The 23,263-nt window shown below is 44.4% G+C and overlaps 2 protein-coding genes across 2 annotated transcripts; one reads left to right on the forward strand and one right to left on the reverse strand.

Annotated features, from left to right (window-relative positions):
• Window positions 1–196: 196 nt before the first annotated feature.
• LOC308158121 (interferon a3-like) lies at window positions 197–2,158 on the forward strand (the record flags this gene model as incomplete). Its single annotated transcript, XM_080531718.1, has 4 exons — window positions 197–337; window positions 1,196–1,345; window positions 1,772–1,846; window positions 2,063–2,158. 4 exons carry the CDS (start codon window positions 197–199, stop codon window positions 2,156–2,158), a joined length of 462 nt encoding a protein of 153 aa, XP_080387844.1.
• A 1,601-nt stretch (window positions 2,159–3,759) lies between these two features.
• Window positions 3,760–9,207, reverse strand: LOC308158122 (interferon alpha-1-like; the record flags this gene model as incomplete). Its single annotated transcript, XM_080531719.1, has 5 exons — window positions 3,760–3,864; window positions 4,952–5,044; window positions 5,625–5,768; window positions 6,235–6,321; window positions 9,142–9,207. 5 exons carry the CDS (start codon window positions 9,205–9,207, stop codon window positions 3,760–3,762), a joined length of 495 nt encoding a protein of 164 aa, XP_080387845.1.
• Between the last annotated feature and the right edge of the window lie 14,056 nt (window positions 9,208–23,263).

Genomic DNA, 23,263 nt, shown 5'->3' on the forward strand with positions numbered 1-23,263 from the left:
GAGGACGGGCCGCGGACGGTGTTCCTGCCGCCTTGCAGCGCCACCGGCCGGGGGAAACCGGGGAGAGTGAAAGTCTCCGCCCCCGCTGCCTGAGTTGGGAATTTCTCCACCGTTTTCCCTTTCCTAACTCCAGACATATAAACAGCACAGGTAGGTACCATGTTCACATCCCGCTGGGAAACTACTGTATCTCGACATGTACACGAGCACCATGCAGACCTGGACGTGTGTTTTCATTATTCTCTGCAGCGCGCCGACGGCGTGTCAGGGATGCGACTGGCTACGTCACCACTACCGGTACCTGAGCAACGAGTCGTTGTCGCTCGTGGACACGATGGTGAGTTAACGGTTATTGGAGCTCTGCACGGTGACACAAGGCAGCCTTCTGCAGACACACCTCAGCCTCACGTGCTGAGATACAACGAGGTTTATGTTATTGTTGTGATTGTTGTTATTGTTGTGATTGTTATTGTCACTTCGTTGCATTGCTGATGAGCTGACTTGCCCTGAGCATTTCATTACAGCGTCTACGGCTGTATTATGTTGACAAATCAACTTTGATTTGATTTGATTTGATATTGACAATGTGAATGTCTGAATAATAATCTAGGAGAGAATTAACTGTCAAAGTAACACTCAAGTTTAAAAGTCTTGTTTATTATTAGAGATTTAACAACGTCTGATGTCTGTGAATGACCTCCACACTCCGCAAGCATTTGTCTTAGACCAGGCTGCCTGACTGAGATGATCTGTGACTTAACATTTTTATCTGTGTGTGTGTGTGTGTGTGTGTGTGTGTGTGTGTGTGTGTGTGTGTGTGTGTGTGTGTGTGTGTGTGTGTGTGTGTATGTAGGGAGGAGAGTACACCCAGGAGCACATGCCGGTACCTTTCCCGTATTCTCTGTACAGACACATCCATCAGGCTGAGGTAAGAGACATCTGACATTCTGAAATAATGTTGCTAGATAGATAGATAGATAGATCGATAGATCGATAGATCAGAAACTGTAAAAAGTAAAGATATATATCTTAAATCTATCTATCTATCTATCTTATCTATGCTTGTTCTCTCCATGGAATGAAGTGTCTTTGAGGACTGAGAAAATATAAATTATTCGCTATACAAAATAAATGCATTATTATCATTGTTGTTGTTGTTGTTGTTGTTAATAACAGTATCTCTCTCTTGGTCCAGTACTCAGACAGAGTGTGGTTCCTGAGCGAGGCGATCCGCCACATCAGGGATCTGTTGGAGGGAAACACGGAGGCCGTCACCTGGGACCAGACCCGCCTGGAGCACCTCCTCCTCATCCTCCACCGCCAGTCTGACAACCTCACAGCCTGCGTGAGTCTACTGTTATAACCCTAACCCTACTGTTATAACCCTAACCCTACTGGTTATACTGGTTATACCCCTAACCCTACTGGTTATACTGGTTATACCCCTAACCCTACTGGTTATAACCCTAACCCTACTGGTTATACTGGTTAAGTGTTCTATTGTTCCATTCCATTCTATTATGTTATATTATGTTGTGTTGTGTGTTGTGGTGTGGTGTGGTGTGGTGTGGTGTGGTGTGGTGTGCTGTGGTGTGGTGTGTTGTGGTGTGTGGTGTGGTGTGGTGTGTGGTGTGTTGTGGTGTGTGGTGTGTTGTGGTGTGTGGTGTGGGGTGTTGTGGTGTGGGGTGTTGTGGTGTGGGGTGTTGTATTCTAGCTGTTCTTATCTTACGTTCAGGTAACTCAGAGGCTAACGTGTTGTTGTGGTGTGCAGGTGTCAGACAGGAAGCCAGACAAGAGGCTGGAACGCTACTTCAGGAAGCTGAAACACAGGGTCCTCAGGAAGATGGTGAGGTCACCTCCAGTCATAATAACAATCATAATAATCACAATCATAATAATCATAATCATATAACATCATCATTATAATAATTATAATGATAACAATCATACAAATAATAAAAATGATAATAGTAATAATAATAATAATAATAATAATAGTAATAATATGATAGTAATATTAATAATAATAATAATAATATGTGTTATGTATTGTTTGTTGCAGAAGTACAGTGCTCAGGCGTGGGAGCTCATCAGGAAGGAGACCAGAGATCACCTCCTGAGGCTGGACATCCTGGCAGCTCAAACCAGGAGGCCCTGACCTCTGACCAAACCAGTTTATAAAGCGTTCATCAAACTGATACTGTTTGTAATGTTACTTACATTTTTTATTTATTTATTCTATTTATATGTATAATTGTGTTGCACATTTTTTATAATAATTTATTTATATTATGATGTATTATTATATTTATTTATGTATTTATGTATATTATGATGTATTAGTATATTTATTTATATGTTGTATTTACTTTTGAGGCCTATGGAATTCCTGTGGAATGTGAACTATGTTGCCTACATTGCTTTACACTGGAAGTGTAAAAAACTCAAACGAGAATAAAACCTTTTTGTGAACATCTTCTCATTCTGTTCTTGTGTTACTGAGAGTGGATGTAACATTATAGCACAGGGATATAGATATTTTAAATTATTAATATTGAAAACTAAGTACAGGGGTGGGCAGGACATGTACCCCCAAATAATCAATTTTATATGACGTGTAGGTCTGCATCTGTATGAAAACTGTTAATTTGGAAACATTTGGTTAACTTAAACTGAAACTCAGCCAGTATAACCCAACCACCCAGGGGCTTTTAGAGATTCATAAGGTGGGTGTCAGTAAGATGACTGGTCCAACGTATTTGTGCTGCTCCCTGATTGGGACAGCGATTATGTTCAAGAAGAAAGGTCAGTACACGTTTTGATTATTATTAACACTAAACATGAGATGATAATGTTCGCCTTTGAAATGTGTTCAGTATTGGTGCCACTCAGTTTTCCTGGCCGGGAGCTCGTTCTTTTGCTGTCGAAATGCAAAGATCTGGTTGGAGATTTGGCACCAGCACCGGCCCTCAAACTGCCTTGGTGGAAGGGGTAATAAAGACCTCCTCCCCCCGCTTGGATTTGTTGCTTTGGATAAAGGTGTCTGCTAAATGTCTACAATGAAAACATGCAAATGTACAGCATCACAAAACACCAAATCTGTTATTAAAACACAAAAAGACACGCGCTGCCAACCAACTAGCCTTGTGGTCTGGTCGATTGGTCCAAGTCGTCATCCGATTTAATGTTCACTTTTTTCTTTTGAAAAATTAAAAAACATTTCAGTGTTGTTAGTCAATTAAAATAGCTTGTTTTGCGAGCCTGCTACTAATGTAAAGTCGTGTTATAGCCTATGTAATTAGGTAAGCGGGGATTACTCACCAAATCTATTGCGTTGCAGTATTTTGGCTTGAGTGAGTTTGTGTTGTGATTTTCAACAACATTTAAATGGATGTCCATGTTTCAAAATAAAAGTCATTTTGAACATTTTGTTTAGCCTAGTTGCTGCCATGTGGACCAACTAGACCATGGCACAAACTCAATTTCAGTGCGGATGTTTATTTGCAAAACATTTAATCAAGAACAACACGTTTTTTCTGCAGAAATATATTTTTAAATAAATATAAAACATATATATATATATATAGATAAATAAATACATAATTAAATAAATAAATAGATAGATATCGCACAGTAGTCAACATTATCATAAAAATATGATCAAATTTAAAAGATGGACAAAATTGCCATCATGACTTTGGTTCTATGTCCTGGTCCAGATGGTGTTGGTTCTATGTCCTGGTCCAGATGGTGTTGGTTCTATGTCCTGGTCCAGACGAGGCTGTCAGAGTGGTGCTGCAGGATGGACTGGAGGGTGAGCAGCACCTCCTTCCTCGCCACCTCCCACGCGCAGTAGCTATAGTTCTGTAGAGAGAGAGAGAGAGAGAGAGAGAGAGAGAGAGAGAGAGAGAGAGAGAGAGAGAGAGAGAGAGAGAGAGAGAGAGAGAGAGAGAGAGAGAGAGTGTGCAGGGGGGAGAGAGAGGGAGGGAGAGAGAGAGGGAGAGAGAGAAAGAGAGGGAGAGAGAGAGAGAGAGAGACAGACAGTTAATTCGTATATTTAAGCAATAGCTCACGACAGGCCGTGGTATATGCTTATTATATCACAGCTAAGGGGCGTTGTTCGGCCCGACGCGAAGCGGAGGGACGGCAACCCCCTTAGCTGTGATATAATAAGCATATACCACTGGCCTGAAGTGAGCTATTGCTTTTATAAAACGGTTACCAACACTGTCAATATGAATTAGAAAAGCACACTCAAATTCAAATAGTTTTTATTTGTAATTAATCATCTTAAATAGTTCCCCTCAAATAAAATAGTTCCTCTTATTGCAGTTGGTCGCTAAGCAAGCGGTATGTCGGCGTTTATGTGTAACTTTACCTGGAGAGCACTCTAACCACTCCTCCATAGTTAGGCCACCCAGGAGGTCAAAATTCACCTGAAATGTTTCCATTTCCATATCTTTTACCTAGCTTCAGAAACGTTTGTTAGTTTGTAACGGATTGTAGTATGGTATGTGTTTGATATTTTGTAACGGATTTGGAACGCTGACAAGTGCTGTTGTCACAGCGCGCGGCTGTAGTGGACGCAGGCAGGGCACTCCGAAAACGTCTCGACACATTTTCAAACAGGCTTTATTTTGATAAACAGACCACATATTGGGAATCTACATGGTTACTTTGCGTAGGATTATTATTTTTTAAAAATAAGTTGATAAAATGTCCTTGAGATTGAATTAAAAGTCTGTTATATTTGGAATGTTGACCGTGAAACAGGCGTATTCATTTCGAACTGTGATGAGGCTCTACTAATCGTAGCTGTGGTATACGCTCAATATACCACGGCTATGAACCAATCAGATTGCTTGATTTCACCCATCCGTTTTATAAATACGAATATACATTTTATTAGTATTTAATGTTATTTTATTTCATGTTCTCAGTTAGAGCTTACCTTCTCTTTTAAAACAGCCTCGATGTTCTGGAAGTACGTCTTCAGCGCATGCGCTCTGACGGAGTAATCAGTCCCACGCGCCCCGCTCATCATCTGAAATAGTCACGAGATCTCAGTCACACACACACACACACACACATATATATATATATATATATATATATATATATATATATATATATATATATATATATATATATATATATATATATACCTGTATATATATATATATATATATATATATATATATATATATATATATATATATATATATATATATAAATTCTATTATATTATATTTATATATCTCTCACGTCTCTGACACTTAAACAACGACGCCATGTCGCTTGTTACAACAACACACATTAACAATGGTCCATGAAACTCAATAATGCCTTCTATCTTGTATCCAAACGAAGCCATCTCAATTGTTATAGTTGACTTTGAATTACGATATTTGACACATTAGAAATACACATAGTTTACAAATACAACAAAACACACATTCAACTAACTAACTACCTAACTAATAACTAACAAATAACTAACTAAAAACGAACTAACTAACTAACTAACAACTAACTAATAACTAACTAACTAACTAACTAACTAACTAACTAACTAACCCTATCCCCACTTTACATCCCATAAACATCCCATAATGGTGACTCACACATCTGCTCTCTTCGACCTGCCGGTACACAATGTTCTGGAAGTCGTCGAGCTTCTGCTGGTCCCACTCGGTTGGCAGGTGGTCGGCTCCCAGCAGAGAGTCGATGCTGCTCAGACTCTCATAGACCACCTTCCCGACGTCCCGCTGGAGGAGAGAGGACGTGATGACGAGGCCTCAGGCCTACTGAAGCATTCAATCCAACACGCAGCGCAGAGCGACTCTACCGTCCTGAGACTGTTGCTGTTATTATTATTGATATTGTTATTATTATTATTATTATTATTATTATTATTATTATCATTATTATTATTATTATTATTATTATTATTATTATTATTATTATTATTAGTAGTAGTATTGTTATTATTGTTATTGTTGTTATTGTTATTAATTATAATTATAATTATTATATAATCATCATCACCATCATCATCATCAGTAGCATTGTATTCAAAGCCACTAATTTCATGCAGAGAAATGAAATAAAAATAAATAAAAAGTACGACAAAAGCACAATCAGTAAAACAACAATAAAAATAGTTGAAGATTAAATGCCAGTTTAAAAGATGAGTTTTGAACGATTGTTTTATAATGTAATAATAACACTTACCTGCGGCGCGGCAGAGGTAGCGAAAGACGCGGCGGGGAACGCGATGACGACATTATCCTGCAGGCACCGCGCGGGGAAGTTTCCCCCCTGAAAGAACAGTCAGAATAAGTTACTCAGCATCACAAACATCACCGGGAGTGAAAGCTTCTTCTTCTTCAGGTTCAGTTCAAGTCCAGCAGACTGACCATGTCTCTGAGGAGGGTGTGGCTTATCTGCACGAGGTACCCTTGGAGTTGACAAGGCGCGGGTGCGGCGCCAACCTGCGCGAGGCAGAGGAGGAAGGCGCACGTCCAAGCAGCGGTACCGTGAGAGACCATGGTCGTTTATCTGGAGACAAGATCTACAACAGAGAGACGTGGTTGGTTCAATAAAAGCTCTGATTCCCTCATTTAAGCCTCAAGCAGCAGCGATCCAATGGATTCCTATCGACTCACCTGTTTGGAGCGTATATCGTATGGGATCGTCTTCTGAGGTGAATGTGTCTCCTGCTCCCATCACTGCGGTTTAAATAGGCAGGATTCATGAATGTATAAAAAGTGAAAATGGGAGCGAAATTAAAATGAATGAATTTGGGAAGTTTTGGACAAGCTCAAACCGCAAGGCAGGATTTCCGTTTTTCAAATCCCCCTAGTTCCCCCTCTTGTGGAATGGTAACGGAAGACGGGACGAGGCCTACACGTCGCAGGTGGCATGAAGAAGCTTCATGGTGTGTGCGCGCGCGCGCGTGTGTGTGTGTGTGTGTGTGTGTGTGTGTGTGTGTGTGTGTGTGTGTGTGTGTGTGTGTGTGCGTGCGTGTGCGTGTGTGTGTGGTTGTAATGATGATATATAATGATGATCAATTATGAATTTCTGATATTGAACTATCACATCCGGGTGATGAATAAATTAAACAATGTATTCAGATCTGATGTCAAAAGCCTGCACACACATCTGTCAAACATCGAATGTTATCAGTCAAAAGTTTGGACACACCTTCTGATTCAATGGTTTTTCTTTCTTTATATATTATTTTCTACATTGTAGATTAATACTGAAGACATCCAAACTATGAAAGAACACGTGAGGAATTATGTAGTAAACAAAAAAGTGTTAAACAAACCTATATTTCAGATTCTGCAACGTTTGCAGGAAAAGTGCTATAGCCTACAAATAAAGGTTATTATTATTATATTATATATTTATGTTCATTATTAGACTATTATTATTATTATTATTATTGTTACTGTTATTGTTATTATTCTTGTTATTATTATTATTCAAAGTAGCCACCTTTAGCTGTCATCAAAGCTATTGAAGAATCTAAAATATAAAACATATTCTGGTTTGTTTAACACCTTTTTGTTTACTACATAATTCCATATGTGTTCTTTCATATGTCTTATATGTTAGTATTATATGTTAGTATTAATCTACAATGTAGAAAATAATAAAAACAAATAAAACTATTGAATCAGAAGGTGTGTCCAAACTTTTGACTGGTACTGTACATAGGCATATAATCCACTATTTGAATTCTGGTTAGATGCCGAACTGCGTTTCGTTGTGTTTGTACTTGTACTCTGTCAATGATAATAAAGTTGAATTTAATCGAATAACCCCCCCTTTGGATAATAAATACAAACGGAGATATCTGTTTTTGCAAAACAACCTCTCAAAGTTTAATCGGGAATAATATTAATTATGGATTAATTAATACTATAATCCACTAACTAATAGATATCAACAATATGATATTGAAGTTAACAATAATATATATCTAGTATAATAGATATATAGTACCCTATAATAATAGATATATAGCCTAATAGATATATAGTATAGTAGTAGATAGGCCTGTTTGTCTTTGTCTGTTTGTCAAATCCTTGTAATTCTGTAATTTGAGGAAACATGTAATTAGCATGTTTGTATCTCTTATGATGACTGATGTAGACTATAGATGACTCACATGTAGACACATGTATTTGTTGTAAGTCACTTTGGATAAAGGCGTCTACTAAATGTAACAAATGTAAATGTAATTCACTGTGCTACATGTATTTGTCCAAATAATGTCATTATTATATTCAAGTTACCAAAGTGATCGTAAGGCACGCACGCACGCACGCACACACGCACACACACACACACACACACACACACACACACACACACACACACACACACGCACGCACGCACGCACGCACGCACGCACGCACGCACACACACACACACATACACACACACACACACACACACACACACACACACACACACACACACACACACACACACACACACACACACAGAGTGTCTTGTGAACTGTAGTCTCATGAATGAAGATGTATGTTTTTCATCAATAGTTTTGAAATATTTAAACTTTTAATTCATCAACATGTCAACGACGTCGCCACAACGGCAGATTATTTCATGGTTGTTTATTTACCCTTCGAATTAATTTGAAGATGGCCATAAAAAGTATCAAACGCTACAAGATGTCTTTAAAAAACAAGCACCAATTCCTTTAGAAAAGTGTATTAATGTATTACACATTCTAATGAATGTAGAAAAGAATGCAATACATAAATAAATAAAGACATTTATAACAGAACTATTTTCAACATCCGTGCTCGTGGCTCCTCACTGCTCGCTTGTGCAGTTGAGGAACCTCTTCAGCTGCACCACGTGGTGTCCAACCTCGTCTCTCCGTCTCCCACGCGCATGCGCTGTGTTCCTGAAGGGCATAGAGAGCTGTCAGTCAGCTGAGCCACCTGCGACCGCACCACGGCACCGAACACTGGAAACTCCTAGTTTCTGTGGCAGCAACATGCACATCCGTTATGTGATTAAAAGGAGAATCAGCTTTACTCTTTCATCTGGAAAGTTTGATGACATATGACATATACATTAATATGATATTTCGGGACAAACCTTCTCTTTCAGGAAGCTGTCCAGCTGGTCAAAGTAGGCCTTGAGAGACACTCTGACGTCAGTCATGTTAACCCCTCCCCCTTCTCCAGGCGTCCTCACGCTGAATGGAAGAGGACAGAGAGTTTGGGATGGATGGATGGATGGATGGATGAGTGGATGAGTGGATGAGTGGATAGATGAATAGCCTACATATTAAGCCGCTATGACACAACAGGCTACTTGAAATTCCAATCATGAAGTATTAAATAATCAAACGAATGTTTATAATTAATAACTCGATATAAAATATAATTTGTATTTATCTAGGCTATATAGGCCTATTGTTGTTCTCTCAATATTGTCTTTGTGTAGGCTACTGAGAAAGGCACTATGCTAAATGAATTATGCATTATTGCATTATTGCAATGCATTATTATTTTTTTATTTTATTTTATTATTATTATTATTATTATTATTATTATTATTATTATTATTATTATTATTATTATTATACCCCTCCTAAGAACGAGAGAGGGCATTAGTGCATTTCCCTTTTCGCTCTCTTGGTGAATTCAGATGAATCTGGGCAGGGCGGCCCTGTGATTGGGTAACTTCCCGACGGGTCTTTTTGACAGTTGGTTCTGTTTTACTTCTAGAGCAGTGATGCCGGGTAGCGGACAGCTTGGGTTGTGTTTAATTGTCATTTTGTTTAGGTTAGTTAGGGTTAATAGGCAAGCCATCATAGGCGGAATTCACTGTGTGTAAGCTAGACAGACCCCTGCATGTTTACTGTATGTACTTATATATTATAAACCCCTCAAAAAAGTTTGGAAACTTTATTTCAATCGATTCTTCCTCCCCTTTAATAATACCAATTGGTATTGTATTTTATATCGTTGGGAAGCCTGATTAGTCACCTTTACAACGAGGTACAACTTATACGTGTAAGTAACGTGGAATGAGTTACACAGCTAAACGTGTGGGTAGCGGCCCAAAAAAATGTGCCAAAATCCCCTGCAATATTCTTCTGTTGGTATTCACTCTCGTTTTGACCTTCAAGTGCTGGCAGGTGTATGTATGTCAGTCACAGGTGTGTGACTGGCACCTGAATGGCACCTAATTTACAGGAATTATATTCTGGGGGCAGTAGTGATCCCATATCTCCAGAATCTGGGACCTAACTCCATCCTCCAGGATGACAACGCTCGCCCCCACAGAGCCAGGATCATCAGAGCACCTCCAGAATTTGGGAGTGGAGAGGGAATGGCCTGCCGTGAGTCCAGACCTCAACCCAATTGAACACTTGTAGGATCAGCTTGGGCCAGAGTGACCAACGCAACCATGTTGGCTGACTTGCGGCAAATCCTGGTTGAGGAATGACCAGCATGAGGAGGAGGTGGCAAGCTGTTGTGACTGCGTATGGATCTTCCACACGCTACTGAGGTCCTTGACTGTAAAATGAATTAAGTGTGAAAATGGCCAATATGTGTTGTTTTTTCCTTATTACTGTGGGAGAGTGCAATCATCCAATCCACCAAGCAACTCAAAACGAGAGTGAATTCCAGCAGAAGAATATAGGGGATTTGTTTGGGCCGCTACCCACACTTTTAGCTGTGTTGCTCATTCCACGAATTCATGATCCTTACAAGTTGTACCTCGTTGTAAAGGTGACTAATCAGGCTTTCCAACTGGTACCAACTGGTACCAATTGGTATTATTAAAGGGGAGGATTTTTTTTGAGGAGTTTATATAGGCCTATACATAATTGAAATAATAACATTTAAATTAGATGAAATAGCTGAAATGTTCGCAAGTTCTTCAAAACACTAAATCACTATTCTTCTCGTGTCATTATTTGCGACATGGTACTGAATGTTGTAACGCTTTTCAATATCACTGTTGCTGAGAGATCAGGATGTATTTCATTATTTATGTATTTATCTGTGACATAGATGGCTTGTGACTAGGCCACCCGCAATTACTATAATAATTAGTTGTATAGAACTTCTATAGTACCGCGGGCGCGTCGCTCTCCAAGACTGAAGATAAACCCACGAAAAAGTCAATTGTACATGTTATAGCCTATTTGATAATTAAAAACCAAAATACCAAAGACCAATACCAGGTGTCACACTTGCCTGGCAGCCCTGGACAAAGCAGTGAAGTCATAAACATAACAGAGTCACACCACAACCATCAAACTCCGTCAGGACTGCAGTCACTCCTGTCTGCCATCTAGACTGAAGACCTCTGAACTCCGCTGTCCCTCCTGAAGCCTCCTCCTCCTCCTGGCTGTTGTGTTCATAATATACTTTATGTGTTCAAGTCTTATATTCTATGTTTTAATATGTTAATGTTGTTTGACCGAGTACTAGTTTGTTTGATTACAGTTTTTTTTTGTTAAGTTTTTCTTTAAATCTGTCCCACTTTTGGGGGGTTTGATTTTTGTCCAAGTAAAAATCAACCCCCGACCCCCAAAAGTTATACAATATAAAAAACCCAAAAAGTAACAGGTGTTATTCCTTCTTTTATTTATCTATATCTATATATATCTATCTATATCTATATCTATATCTATATCTATCTATATATATATATATATAGTCGTATATATAGTCGTATATATATATATATACATTTTTTTTTTTTTTTTTTTTTTTTTTGTCAGACTTGGTCCTCCATAGTCCTTGGTCAAATCAGAGAAATCATAAACATAACATAACACACTTGACTTATTCTTATACTTTACACTATTATTGTGATTTCGTATCTGGCTGCAATGCCACGGCTGAGGAACCTAAGCCAAGGAATTGTACTCTGTACACTGAGATGTAATAAAAAGTGCTATACTATTAAACTATAAAAGTATAGGAAAGGTGCTATACAAGTAAAAGTTATTATTATTATTAAAAGCAATTCTGATTCTTATTCTGAGCACCGTTTTATTCCTCTGAGCTATTACTTGTTACGTTTCTCTAAAGGTTCGGTATGTATACAATAGTGTCGGGTCCAGGTGCGGTGTAAGTAAACAAAGACACGGAGATATAATAAAATAAAGACTCTCTTTACTGAGACGTATAGTTCGCAGGTACAAACATAAACTTTCAGACGGAACAACAAAAAGGGGAGCAGTAGGGCTCAGCACGTATGCAATAATAACTAAGGAACTGAGGTCAATAATAAAGTACACGGAAACTAAAGTTTGAGCAAAGGGCTCCAAAGGAGGTACAAGGCTTCAAACAAGCAAACAAAGTCAAGGCTCAATCACGTTCCGAGTAACGGATACGTGAAGTGGTAATACGTACACAGGATACTGAAGCATTCCAAACGGGGTAACACAAGTGATCGACTGACAAGGGAACAGGGAAAAGGGACAACCTAAATAGCCCCATACAAACATACAACAGGTGACAGGTATTAGCAATTAGTTTCAATAAAGTCCAGCCACCAGTAGGTGGTGTCGGAGAGTCGGAGACTCCCCTGGTGACAGTGCCCCCCCCCCGACGAGCGGCACCAGCCGATCACCCGGGTGCCTCGGGATGGAGCAGGCGAAAGTCAGAAATAAGACTAGGGTCCAATATGTCCCGCCGAGGCACCCAGGTACGCTCCTCCGGCCCATATCCCTCCCAGTCCACAAGAAACTGGACACCCCTACCCACCTTCCGGGAGTTGATGATCCTGTTGACCGTGTAGGCAGGTTGTCCATCAATGAGACGGGGCAGGGGGGCGGGGCGGGGTGGAGGGGCCATGGGGGAGAAAACAACGGGCTTGAGGAGTGATACATGGAAGGTGGGGTGAACTCGCATGGAGGGTGGGAGTAGCAGTCTGTAGGCCACGGCATTGACCCGCCGCACCACCTTAAACGGCCCCACGAAGCGAGGAGCCAACTTGCGTGACTCCACCCGGAGGGGGAGATCCCGGGTAGACAGCCAGACCCTCTGACCAGGTCGGAAGACCGGGGCAGGACGGCGCCTGCGGTTGGCCTGGCGTTGGGACCTGTCCGAAGCCCGCACAAGCGCCGCCTTCACCCGCTTCCAGGTACGGCGACAGCGGCTGACATGGGCTTGGACCGATGGTACAGCTGCCTCCTCCTCCTGCTCAGGGAAAAGGGGGGGCTGATACCCGTACTGGCATTGGAAAGGGGAGAGGCCAGTGGAGGAGCAGAGGAGGGTGTTGTGGGCGTATTCAGCCCACGCCAGCCGCCAGTTCCATGTCGCCGGATTGCTGGAGACGTAGCACCTCAAGACCCCCTCCAGGTCCTGGTTGACGCGCTCCGTCTGCCCATTGGATTGGGGGTGGAACCCGGAGGACAGGCTGACGGAGGCGCCAAGGCTGGTGGCGAATGCCTTCCAGAACCTGGAGGCGAATTGAGGACCCCGGTCGGATACCATGTCCAGGGGTAGACCGTGCACCCGGAAGACATGCTGGACCACTAGCTCCGCCGTCTCTTGGGCCGTGGGGAGTTTGGGGAGGGGGATGAAGTGCGCCGCCTTAGAGAACCGGTCTACCACCACGAGTATGGCGGTGAACCCATCAGATGGGGGTAGACCCGATATAAAATCGAGGGCTATGTGCGACCAGGGACGTTTGGGGATGGACAGGGGGTGTAGGAGTCCCGGCGGCCGTTGCCGGGAGGCTTTACTGCGCGCGCATAGGGCACAGGCTGCCACAAACGCACGCGTGTCCCCCTCCGCTGTGGGCCACCAGAACCTCCTTCGTATGAAGTCCAATGTCCTGGTGGCCCCTGGGTGACTGGTGAGGGAGGAGGCGTGCGCCCACTGCAGCAGTCGTGCGCGCGCAGTCCTCGGAACGTAACGCCTCCCCGGCGGACCCCCGCCGGGTCAGGCTCCCGCCTCAGCGCTGTTCTCACTACCCTGTCGATTCCCCAGGACACGGGGGCGACGACCAGGCCAGTGGGGACGATCGAATCCGTACTCTCCACCAGGTCCACAGGATCGAACTGCCTCGACAGTGCATCGGGCTTGGTGTTCTTAGAGCCCGGTCGATAGGAGATCGTGAACTGGAACCTGGTGAAGAATAACGCCCACCTGGCCTGTCGGGAGTTGAGGCGCTTGGCCCCCTGGATATAGGCCAGGTTCTTGTGGTCCGTCCAAACCATAAAAGGATGCACGGCCCCCTCCAACCAGTGCCTCCATTCCTCCAGCGCGAGTTTGATGGCAAGCAACTCGCGGTTCCCCACGTCGTAGTTGCGCTCCGGCGCGGACAGCCTGCGAGAAAAAAAGGCACAGGGGTGAGTCTTACTGTCTTTAGTAACCCTTTGTGAGAGAACCGCCCCCACTGCAATGTCCGAAGCGTCCACCTCCACTACGAACGGTTGGGACGGGTCCGGGTGCACCAGGATGGGCGCTGAGGTGAAGCGCTGTTTTAATGCCGTGAAAGCGGTGTCCGCCTCCGGGGACCAAGAAAAGGGGCGTAGGCTAGTCTGGGTGAGGGCTGTCAACGGGGCCGCTAAGGCGCTAAACCCGCGAATGAACCTCCTATAAAAGTTTGCGAAACCCAAAAAGCGTTGTAAGTGCTTGAGAGAGGAGGGTCGTGGCCAGTCCAACACCGCACTGACCTTTCCGGGATCCATCAGTAAATTCCCCTTGTCCACCACGAAGCCCAGAAAGGAGACAGTGTCCACATGGAACTCGCACTTTTCTACTTTAACAAAAAGTTTGTGATGGAGAAGGCGTTCGAGCACCTGCCGCACATGTATTCGGTGTTGGGCTAGGTCCTTGGAAAAAATTTGAATGTCGTCGAGGTAGACGAACACCGAGTGGTCGAGGAGGTCTAGTAGGACATCATTAACAAGCGCTTGAAATACCGCTGGCGCGTTGGCAAGGCCGAACGGCATTACTAAGTACTCATAATGTCCTCTGGGGGTGTTAAAAGCTGTTTTCCACTTCCGCTAGCGTGGAAAAGGGTCTAGGGGCTGTAGCTAGGGAGTGGGATGGGACTGGGAATGCGGCTGGCAACGAGACTGGGAAATGGAGTGGGGTTCTGGGAGGGTTGGTGATTCGCCCCGTGGACCAGTTAATGTTGTGGTTGTGCACCGCCAGCCAGGGGTGCCCCAGGACCAGAGGACAGTCAGGAGACTCAATAATAAAAAACTGGATCAGCTCCCACTGTTCTCGCTCCACCTGGAGACGAATAGGTGGTGTGCACTGGGTAATGAAGCCGGTCCCCAGAGGCCGGCCGTCCAGGGCGCGGACCGGTAATGGAACGGGAAGGTCCTTGAGAGCTAGTCCCCACTCGTGGGCTAAGCCCGTGTCCATAAGGTTCCCCGCCGCCCCTGAGTCCACCAACGCCCACACCCGTCGTATGCGGCGTCCCCCCTCTAACGTTACCCCCCAAAAAGTCCGGTGATCGCCCATTGCAGAAGGTGATTCATGGCTCACCAATGCCCCTCCCGACATTAGCGAGCCCTCCCGTTTCCCGGCTTCTCCGGGCACGTAGCGACTAGGTGTCCAGCCCGCCCGCAATACAGACAGCGCCCCTCTCTCTGACGCCGCTGTCGCTCGGTCTGGGAAAGGCGTGCCGCTCCTAACTGCATTGGCTCATCGTAGGTTGGCTCCTCCATGAAGCCACTGGGTGGTTTCACACCCGGCGTTAGGTGGGAGGGCGCGCCCCTAGCCGAGCCTCTCTCGCGGTCCCGCTCCCGGCGTCTATTATCCACCCGCCGAGAGAGGTCGACTAAGTCGTCCAGCTGCTCAGGCAGCTCTCGGAAGGACAACTCGTCCTTCATGACCTCCGAGAGCCCCTGAGCATACAGGACGACCACAGCGCGCTCCTCCCACCCGGTCTCTCTGGCCAGGGTGCGGAACTCCACGGAATAGTCCGCCACCGTGCGATGACCCTGTCGACAGGCGGTGAGTCTCCTGCCTGCCTCGGTAGAGAGTACCCGGGTGTGATCGAAGACTTTACGCAGCTCTGCTATGAAGAGCTGGGAACTGGCGCATATCGCAGTCTCCCTCTCCCACTCTGCCGTCGCCCAGGACAAGGCACGTCCCGTTAGCAGAGTGGTGATATAGGCCACCCGGGACCGCTCGGTGGGAAAGGAGGTCGGCTGTAGGTTGAACACTAAGGTGCACTGTGTGATGAACTCTCGGCAGCCCTCTGGACGTCCGTCGTACCTCTCTGGAGGTGGAAGGCGAGGCTCACGAGGTGTAGGCGGAGGTGTAGGGACCAGTAGTGGAGGTAGGGCTGCTGCGGCGTTGGCTGCGGCGGCGACCAGTTCAGCGTTGTCCTGGCGGTCCACCAGGCTCTGGACGGTGAGGGACAGCTGGCTGAGATGTTCACTCATCTCCCTGAGGAGACGTTCATGCTGGGTCAGCATGGCACCTTGGGTGGCCAGTACGGTGCAAAGTTGTACTACATCCGCTGGATCCATAGTGGTCAGTCGATCTGTTACGTTTCTCTAAAGGTTCGGTATGTATACAATAGTGTCGGGTCCAGGTGCGGTGTAAGTAAACAAAGACACGGAGATATAATAAAATAAAGACTCTCTTTACTGAGACGTATAGTTCGCAGGTACAAACATAAACTTTCAGACGGAACAACAAAAAGGGGAGCAGTAGGGCTCAGCACGTATGCAATAATAACTAAGGAACTGAGGTCAATAATAAAGTACACGGAAACTAAAGTTTGAGCAAAGGGCTCCAAAGGAGGTACAAGGCTTCAAACAAGCAAACAAAGTCAAGGCTCAATCACGTTCCGAGTAACGGATACGTGAAGTGGTAATACGTACACAGGATACTGAAGCATTCCAAACGGGGTAACACAAGTGATCGACTGACAAGGGAACAGGGAAAAGGGACAACCTAAATAGCCCCATACAAACATACAACAGGTGACAGGTATTAGCAATTAGTTTCAATAAAGTCCAGCCACCAGTAGGTGGTGTCGGAGAGTCGGAGACTCCCCTGGTGACAATTACTGTTACAGTCTGCAGCTGACATCAGTAGGTAAAGACACATTGACACAACCCCAGCAGCAGTATTATGGTATTCCATCAACGTAACGTCGCTAAAGCTTTTTTTATTTTGTATTATCAATGACCGTTTCCTGATAGCAAGGAACGGCCCGCTCTATATCGTGGAGCTCCGCCCCATAGGGGAGCTCTGCTCCTATTGGTTTACACCGCTACCTAAAGTAGCAAATGACTGAATTTTTCGATGTCCGCGCCCGCCCTGGGGTGCTATAAAGGGGGCGTCCTCCGTTACCTCATTCTCCAAGCTGGCTTCCGCAAAAACAGATCCACCACTGACAATATCCTCCGGCTGTCAGAAGCAATCACCCGCAGTTTCACCAAAAAAGAATTCACCATGGCAATATTTTTCGATGTAGAAAAGGCATTTGACAAAATTTATTGAAGTCCGACAAAATGAAAACTCGTCGGACATTTATGTCCGGTGAAAATAATTCCCTCTAAGCACAATTTGAATACAATTCGCTAAAGTTCACATTCTGATTCCTTCTATTTTAAAAAAGACGAATATATAGGCTATGTATTTCTTTTATTATGATATGATTTGACACCGGCATGATGATGTCTCCTAATGTGTAGGCTGCCTATGCGAAACAGCGGTTGTTTCCGGTGTGCGCTATAACTCGTGCACAATCGAGTCGAGGCAGAGAGGAGGATAGCGATGTTTCTCTCTGTGATAGTGTGATTATGCAAGCCTTTTCTGAAAGGGATGAGAACCCGATTGTTTCAGCTTCTCCCAGGGAGAAAGTGGTAGAGTTACCATCCTCCCCGAGTCCTACCATACCATCCGCTGACAGCCTATCTCTCCCGGTAACCGGCGAGCGATTGCGCGTCGCTCAAGTAGCTGATCAGTCATTAAACAAATGTTTTTTACATGCAGCTAGTGAGGAATCTGAAATAGGGGGCAACGTAGTTTATTTCCTTAACGATGGGATATTAATGCGTAAATGGTCTCCTCCTAATGCAAATGGTTGTGAGTGGAATACTGTAAAACAAGTGGTTGTGCCTGTGGGTTATAGACAACAGGTGTTATCTGTAGCACATGAGAGCCAGTGGTCAGGACATTTAGGTATAACTAAAACTTATCAGCTGATATTGAAACATTTCTTTTGGCCCGGACTGAAGGCGGATGTTGCCAAGCACTGCCGCTGTTGCCATACTTGTCAGATGGCGGGTAAGCCTAATCAATCCATTCCACCCGCACCATTGCATCCCATTCCTGCTATAGGGGAGCCATTTGAACGTGTAATAATTGATTGTGTTGGACCTTTGCCTAGGACTAAAAGTGGAAGTCAGTATTTGCTCACTACTATGTGCGCTGCTACTCGTTTTCCCGAAGCTGTTCGGTTGCGTAACATATCAGCTAAACGAAATGCGTTCCCAACCAGCGAGACCTGGTTATAGAAATGACGTTGTTTTATTGATAAAAAAAGGGTCAAACTGGAAAGAGAAAATAGAAAACACATTAATCCCAAACAATTTAACAAACTTCAGTTAACGTAATGTGGAGTCCGTTCATTGATCGATGCTGTCTGTTCAGTTCCCAGAGGCGCCCGTTCAGCGCTGGACATATAGCGCGCATGCGAATCATGTTATATTATTATATATTATATAGCTCGCATCTAATCGTATCGGATGAGAAATAGACATTAAATGGCATATATAGGCCGCTACACAACAGTAATCACCGCGACAAACAGCTATATTAGATTTGGAAAAAAATATATATAATTTTTAAAAAATATATTTTTATTATATTTTAATATGTCCGGAATATATCACGTTTGTCCGGTAAATCGAAATCTTCCCGGACACGATGTCCGGCGGCAATTTTTTCTAACGGAAACCCTGCTACTACCCCCCACCCACCATTGGACATGTTTCACAATTTGCCGACGACCTCTGCTACTGGACTCATTCAAAATCCATTCCACTTGCTGCCAAAAAACTCCAATCATGCATCACTACAATAGAAACCTGGTCTAACACCTGGAGAATCAAACTCAACCCCACCAAAACACAGCTCATATTATTCACCAAAAACCCCCATCTCAAACCTGTCGTCCACCTCACCCTCTATAACACCCCCATCACCCTGGCCAAAGAGGCAAAGTTCTTAGGAGTCACTTTTCAAAGAAACATGTCATGGACCACTCACATCAATAACCTGGAAAAACAAGGAAATCAAAGACTCAACCACCTCAAAGCACTCAGCGGACACAAACACGGAGCATCACCAGAAATCATCCTCAAAGTTTACCAATCATACATCAGATCACTATTCGAATATGCAGCACCAGCTTGGACCACAGCTTCACAACACCAGTTCAACAGACTTCAAACCATCCAAAACAAGGCAATAAAAATGGCATACAGACTCCCGATGTACATCAGCACTCAATACATCCACAGCATGTCCGGACTCCAAACCATCAAACAAAGAAACACCATTCTCACTCAGAAATATATCCAACGAGCAATCAACAATCCATCACTGACGCAGTTAATTCAAGAAGCACAATGGACCACCGGAACACCTCTCTCCATAATCCTGCAAAACAATCCACCATAACCATCAACATCCTGACTGACAATATTATGATTCTATGATTTTATATTTTTATTTCATTTACTAGATAATAACCTCCATGCATCCACCCATAAGCACTATTGAGCAATGTTGGCCTTTTTCCTGTTGTCTACCGCTCCTCCCCTCCATCTACCATTGGCTCAGCTACCGCTCCTCCCCTCCATCTACACCTCCACATCCAAGCGAAACGATGGATAGAAAAGGGCACAAGCCCTGAGCTGTCCAATCATGAACAAGAACTATTGTATCGTACCTCATTCTCCCAAAATTTTCAGCACGGTTTTACATCTGAGACTGCAAGAAGGACGACTACAAGAGACTGGAGAACCCGCCAGACACTTCCCTTCAGTGATGGATCGCCCGCCGCCGACCACGAAGAAGTTCCTCCGGGACGCCTGCCGCTGCGACTTCCTAGCAGCGGAGGACAAGCACGACAACCACGTCTGCCTCGGCCCCCAACATGCCGAGGCGGCGTTGGTCGCCTCCCCCAGCTGCCTCCCCTGCTCTCTCCTTTCCGTCGCGGAAAGGCGGAAGAGGATGGCCTGGTTCAAGGAGAGCATTCCCCTGGCGGACGCTATCTCGGGGATGCTATCCGACTCGGATAGCTCTGCCGATTATGCGTTCGGACAGGCCCCAGAGCGGCGTTCGCCCGCTCAGCCGGCCCTGGCATCACGCCGCCCTCACCCAGCTGAGTGGTCGGTGTCGGTGTCAGGGTCAGAGAGCTCTGATGAGGGCGAGCGGCAGGTAGAGGCTCACGAGCTCCCCGCCCTCGCCCCCCCATCACTCCACCACGACTTCCAGGGCCTCCTGGAAGCTGCGGCAGGCGTGTTGGGGATTCCCCGTCCCGCCTCCCCTCCCCCAACGACTGAGTCCTTCTGGGAGAAGGAACTGTTTTACGGGAAGAGGGCGAAGCGACAGGGCCAACCTCCTAACGCTGTCCTCCCGGACTTAGATAAGTTCGTGGAGGACACGTGGGGAGAACCACTCGCAGGTAGGGCGCCGGTGAAGGCGTTCCTGCCCTTTACCAGAGTGGAGGGGCTCGCGGAGGGGATGACCGACGGCTCCCCGCCGCTCGAACCAGCGCTGGCGGCCTACTTGGTACCGGGGTCCAGCGCCTGGTCGGTGCCTAAAAAACCTATGCTGCCCAACCAGCATGACAGGTTTAACGCCACCCTGGTAGACAAGAGCTACGCTCTCGGTGCGCAGACAGCGGCGGCGGCGAATAACTTCGCCGTGTTCAACGCCGCCATTATTATGAACAACATGTAAAATTGCAGGAAACTAGCACAAATAATTGGGTGGGAGAGAGGGGCCGCCGCTGCCAAAACGTGCACAGTTTTGGGTCGCTCCACCGCCAAAAAATCTCACTCCAAACTTTTGGTTAAACTTGGCAGCCCTATGACCAAGTCATTAGTATTGATGGTGTGCTGGTACGGCCACCCGTATTTTGTAGTGATTAGGGACAGACTGTATAGAGTGAGTCGTGAAACTCGCAGGGACGAGGAAGTGACCCAGTTGTTGGTACCTAGGAGCCGCCGGGAAGCTATATTCCAGGCGGCGCATCATAACCCTATGGCAGGCCACTTAGGATACGATAAAACACTCAACCGGATAATGGCTCGATTCTATTGGCCGGGGATTCGGGCAGAGGTGCTGCGGTGGTGCGGCTGTTATATCAGATACATACAGTGTTTTATAATGCTACACTGATGGGTTAACCAAACTGTCTTTTGTATGCTACCATCACTGGTTGTCTGATAGAAAGTACATTATGCTAATAAACAATGTTTTCTATGCTATCCTAGGAGTGTATTGAAACAGTGTTTTTATATGCTATCTAACTCTGGTAGGTTGGTATGATATGGAACAGTTGTAGCCTGCTGTGCTTTTTTTGGAGACATGGATATTATGACATGACGGCTGAATAATAAAATGGCCTATTATTTCATCTTCTGTGTCCTGGCTTTGTTTTTTTGATCAAGTAAGAATCACACAATTTGTACAGCGCTTGTTTTGTGGACCCCTTTCAAATGAAGACTCATCACACTGCACTCTCTTTTGAAAGATCACTTGTCGAATACAATCAGCATAACATTAATAAGAAAATAAAAAATATACAATGAGTAAGAAATGGAATGCAATGATATTGTATTAAATGTTGGAGGGGTGTTTGCATGGACAGCACAGACCTTGTGCTATGGCCATTTTTACTTTGGATGATTTGTGTTTAATGTTTTGAGATATATTTATATTTCATGATTACTGTTTATCTTATGTTTTTGGTCATTTATGTTATGAATAATGTTTTGTTGTTATGTTTTTTGGGTTATAGAATTATTTGTTTTTTATTCGTAATTGGTTGTCATGTGGTGAGGTGATAGGATAGGCCCAGGTGTATTTAGGTAGACAATTAGTTGCACCTGGGTCGATGGAAACATCGATATGTATTTTTAAAAAAGAAACAAATAACAGTACAACAAATAATAACAAGACACAAAAAGACAGGCTTTTGGGGTTAGCCAAAAGCCTGTCTGTACAGGACAGTCTTGAGCTGTTTTTTAAATGCTTCGATCGAGACCGCTGATCTAAGATCCAAGGGAAGAGCATTCCAAAGTTTGTGAGCCACAGTTTGGAATGCTCGATCACCTTTGGTTTTGAATCTGGCACGGGGGACAACCAACAAACCCTGGTCAGTGGACCTGAGAGACCGACTGGGGCTGTAAGGACGCATTTGCCCAGGGTGGATGCGTCGAGGCAGATGAACAGGGAATTGCAAGAGTCCAAGCAGGATGATACAAAAGCGTGGGATACTACAGGGATACCACAGACCGACGTTTGGTAATATTGCGCAGATGGAAAAAAAACAGGTAGGTGTCAGTGACCTGATGTGATGATCAAAGTGCATTTGCTGGTCAAAAATAACACCAAGGTTTCTGAGCTTGGACCTCACTGTTGTTGAGAGGGTGCGGCAGCAATTTTTTTAGTAAAAAAAAAGGCTTCTGTCTTTTCCTGGGGTTGAGAAGTAACTGTGGTGTGGTCAGAAAAGGAGTTAATCACAGATGCTGTTACCTTATCCCCCATGGGTACTTATGGCTTAAGTTTTCATATTAATTTCAACTCTTTCAAAGCAAACAAAAATTCCCATTCTAAGCTTGTGAGGGCTACTTTTTAAATGTATTATTATTATAATTTTTTTACATTTTTTTATTAGTCAGGTGTGTAATGTATTATGGCATATATTGTAATACGACTAACTTTTCAATGTTGATGTGGAACTGCAATTCCCAGTACTGATGTGAACTTTTCTTTTGCAGTTGATGGACAAGTTGGTAGCGTTTGTCTCAGGAGACAGAAAGGGCCTTGAGAACAACACCAGAGTGTGCTTATCAACCAACAACTGTTTTGTCAAGGTATGTATTTCCCTAAGACATATTCCATACACATGCTTCGATACGTTCTAGATTTATGACATTACCTGGTCTACAGTGGACAGAAAGTGAGAGAGTTCAACAGAAAGATTAACACGCGCTTCTTTATTCCAGGTTCCAGTAAGTCCACACATG

The sequence above is a fragment of the Nansenia antarctica genome (genome assembly GCF_963989245.1).
Source record: "Nansenia antarctica genome assembly, chromosome: 5".
Lineage (NCBI taxonomy): Eukaryota > Metazoa > Chordata > Actinopteri > Argentiniformes > Microstomatidae > Nansenia > Nansenia antarctica.